General features: G+C 40.4%; 1 protein-coding gene across 1 annotated transcript in view; it reads left to right on the forward strand.

Annotated features, from left to right (window-relative positions):
* The window catches only part of LOC133549102 (uncharacterized), a 5841-nt gene extending 2829 nt beyond the window's left edge, over positions 1 to 3012 (forward strand). The window contains exons 5-8 of the mRNA XM_061894238.1: positions 1 to 149; positions 2318 to 2465; positions 2540 to 2615; positions 2697 to 3012. The exon at positions 1 to 149 is cut by the window's left edge and continues 44 nt beyond it. Coding sequence (XP_061750222.1) covers positions 1 to 149; positions 2318 to 2465; positions 2540 to 2615; positions 2697 to 2782 — 459 coding nt within the window. The 3' untranslated portion in view covers positions 2783 to 3012. The remainder of the gene's footprint in view (positions 150 to 2317; positions 2466 to 2539; positions 2616 to 2696) is intronic.
* Positions 3013 to 3533: the final 521 nt, after the last annotated feature.

Consider the following 3533-nt stretch of genomic DNA (forward strand, 5'->3'; position numbering starts at 1 on the left):
GTGACCAAAATCCTGAGGGATCCTGTGTACGCGGAGGTTCGACTCATCGGAAGAACCGATCCCAACCTCGTCCTGTCCCTCGGTCGCTGTTGGACCACAACCAGCGCAAACCCTCACAGTTTGCCCCAGTGGGACATTCTGATCGACGGGTAACCAAAACGTGTATTTCTGAACTGACTTTGTACCTTTTAGATTAGCTTTGCATGTTGTTCTGGATCAGGGGTCACCAACGCGGTGCCCGTAAGGACCAAATGAATCGCCCGCTGGCCTGTTCTAAAAATAGCTCAAATAGCAGCACTTACCAGTGAGCTGCCTCTATTTTTTAAATTGTATTTATTTACTAGCAAGCTGGTCTTGCTTTGCTCGACATTTTTGATTCTAAGAGAGACAAAACTCAAACAGAATTTTAAAATCCAAGAAAATATTTTAAAGACTTGGTCTTCACTTGTTGAAATAAATTCATTTATTTTTTGACTTTGCTTCTTATAACTTTCAGAAAGACAATTCTAGAGAAAAAATACAACCTTGAAAATGATTTTAGGATTTTTAAACCCATCCATCCATTTTCTACCGCTTATTCCCTTTCGGGGTCGCGGGGGGCGCTGGCGCCTATCTCAGCTACAATCGGGCGGAAGGCGGGGTACACCCTGGACAAGTCGCCACCTCATCGCAGGGCCAACACAGACAGACAACATTCACACTCACATTCACACACTAGGGCCAATTTAGTGTTGCCAATCAACCTATCGATTTTTAAACACCTTTTTAAATTCCTTCCTCTTCTTTCCTGACAATTTAAATCAATGTTCAAGTAAATTTATTTTTTATTGTAAATAATGATAAATGCATTTTAATTTAATTCTTCATTTTAGCTTCTGTTTTTTCGAATATTTGTGAAATATTTCCTCAAACTTATTTATGATTAAAATTCGAAAAAATTATTCTGGCAAAATCTAGAAAATCTGTAGAATCAAATTTCAATCTTATTTCGACGTCTTTTGAATTTCTTTTAAAATTTTTGTTCTGGAAAATCTACAAGAAATAATAATTTGTCTTTGTTAGAAATATAGCTTGGTCCAATTTGTTATATATTCTAACAAAACGCAGATTGGATTTTAACCTATTTAAAACATGTCATCAAAATTGTAAAAATAATCAGAAAAAATTGCTAATGATGTTCCATAAATTCTTTTAAAAAATGTTTGCAAAAAGATTCAAATTAGCTTGTTTTTCCTATCCTTTTTTTCGAATTTTGAATTTTAAAGAGTCGAAATCGAAGATAAACTTTAGCGGTTTAGCTCGGTCGGTAGAGCGGCCGTGCCAGCAACTTGAGGGTTGCAGGTTCGATTCCCGCTTCTGCCAACCTAGTCACTGCCGTTGTGTCCTTGGGCAAGACACTTTACCCACCTGCTCCCAGTGCCACCCACACTGGTTTGAATGTAACTTAGATATTGGGTTTCACTATGTAAAGCGCTTTGAGTCACTTGAGAAAAAGCGCTATATAAATATAATTCACTTCACTTCACATAAACTATGTTTCAAAATTTAATGTCATTTTTTTTTCGTGTTTTCTCCCCTTTTAAACCGTTCAATTAAGTGTTTTTTTTCATCATTTATTCTCTACAAAAAAACTTCCGTAAAAGGAAAAAAAATGTTCGACGGAATTACAGAAAGAAAAACCCTTTTTTTTTATTTTTTGGTGATATTTATCTGTTTCTGTATACATTTATTGTGAGAAATCATTAATCACCTACTCAGTGGCCGAGTGGTTAGAGTGTCCGCCCTGAGATCGGTAGGTTGTGAGTTCAAACCCCGGCCGAGTCATACCAAAGACTATAAAAAAAATGGGACCCATTACCTCCCTGCTTGGCCCTCGGCATCAAGGGTTGGAATTGGGGGTTAAATCACCATAAATAATTTCTGGGCGTGGCACCGCTGCTGCTCACTGCTCCCCTCACCCCCCAGGGGGTGATCAAGGGTGATGTGTCAAATGCAGAGGACAAATTTCACAAAGATAAATATCATTAATTATTAATAATAACAGAGTTAAAGGTAAATTGAGCAAATTGGCTATTTCTGGCAGTTTATTTGAGTGTGTATAAAACTGGTAGAGCCCTGCGAGGAGGTGGCGACTTGTCCAGGGTGTACGCCGCCTTCCGCCCGATTGTAGCTTCCGCGACCCCAAAGGGAATAAGCGGTAGAAAATGGATGGCCGGATGGCAAACTGGTAGCTCTACGCATTATTCCGTACCCAAGAAGTAGTTGGTGACCCCTGGCAGGTTGTCTTCACCCCACCAACATACCCGTCTCTCTCCAGGTGTCCGAACAGGGACGATCGCTACAAGACTACCCTGGTTCCAGTCGGTTCAGACTCCGGTCTGGAGTTTCTAAGTCACTACAAGCGCTTTATTTTCCAAATGTTTACCTTCGTGGACCACAGCTCTCTCGTACCGCAGAGGGAACATGTAATGCGCAGATCCACATGGGCATAGTGTCGGCCAAAAACCTGTCCCGTCTAAAGACTGTTTCCTCGGTCCAGGTCTACATCCACTGCAGCACGTCCGTATGCAACGCCGACGCTGGCTACTCCTGCGTGCCCATGTGCTTCAGGTTAAGTAAGGAAGTGTCCTGAGATTTGCACGATGTCTGGAGACTAAAAGTACTCTCCCGATTCTAAAACCACGTTTGTTTGCCAGAGAGAGACGTGGATTCTACTCCCCGGCCGAGGGAGGACTCAAAGGTCGTGGTCTCTTCGGGACCTGTGGTCATGAGCGTCCGATGAAGAGGACAAAGAAAAGCTTCCATTGGGGGGGGAAGGTTTATCAAAGCATTTGGAACGTGACTATTATGTTCTTAGTGGTGCTGAAGGGAAATGTTGTGTATAGCTTTTGGAAAGTCTGCAAAGAAGACCGGAGCCAAAAGGAGTACGGATTCACTTTGTAAAATAGAGACAAATGTATATTAGACTTTGTGATGTCTTGAGTTACACAATTTAACTGTGTTGCAACACAATATTCCTAATAAATCCTTTCATTACTTTGAAAGTGTGTATTATTATTCCTTTTTCCACACTGGAACTATTAGAAGGACATTTTCATACCAATATGAAAAAGGTAAGCGCATAAACATTCACACAATAAAACGCTTTTCTACACCAAATTCATCTATTTATTGAACTTCATCAACTTTTTCTTCGTCTCCAGATTTTGGCACGCTCTACCTTCCAAATTTTTCACCTGTTTCAATCGTCCCAACTTCAAATTCCCAGAATTCCAGGTTTTCCGGGACATTCTTTCCCTACTCAAAATGAATCGGACATTTTTTAAACATCCACCATTTCCACATTTTCCACCTATTCAAACCATTCCACCTTCAACACATTTCACCATTCTGGAAATTATTGAAACTACCCTTTTTCCAAGTTCCCAAAATTTCCAGAATTTCCCAGAATTCCAGGTTTTACGGGACATTTTTTCCCCACTCAAAAGGAATCCGACATTTTTTAAACCTCCACCATTTCCACATTTTCCACC

Source organism: Nerophis ophidion, linkage group LG03 (genome assembly GCF_033978795.1).
Source record: "Nerophis ophidion isolate RoL-2023_Sa linkage group LG03, RoL_Noph_v1.0, whole genome shotgun sequence".
NCBI lineage: Eukaryota > Metazoa > Chordata > Actinopteri > Syngnathiformes > Syngnathidae > Nerophis > Nerophis ophidion.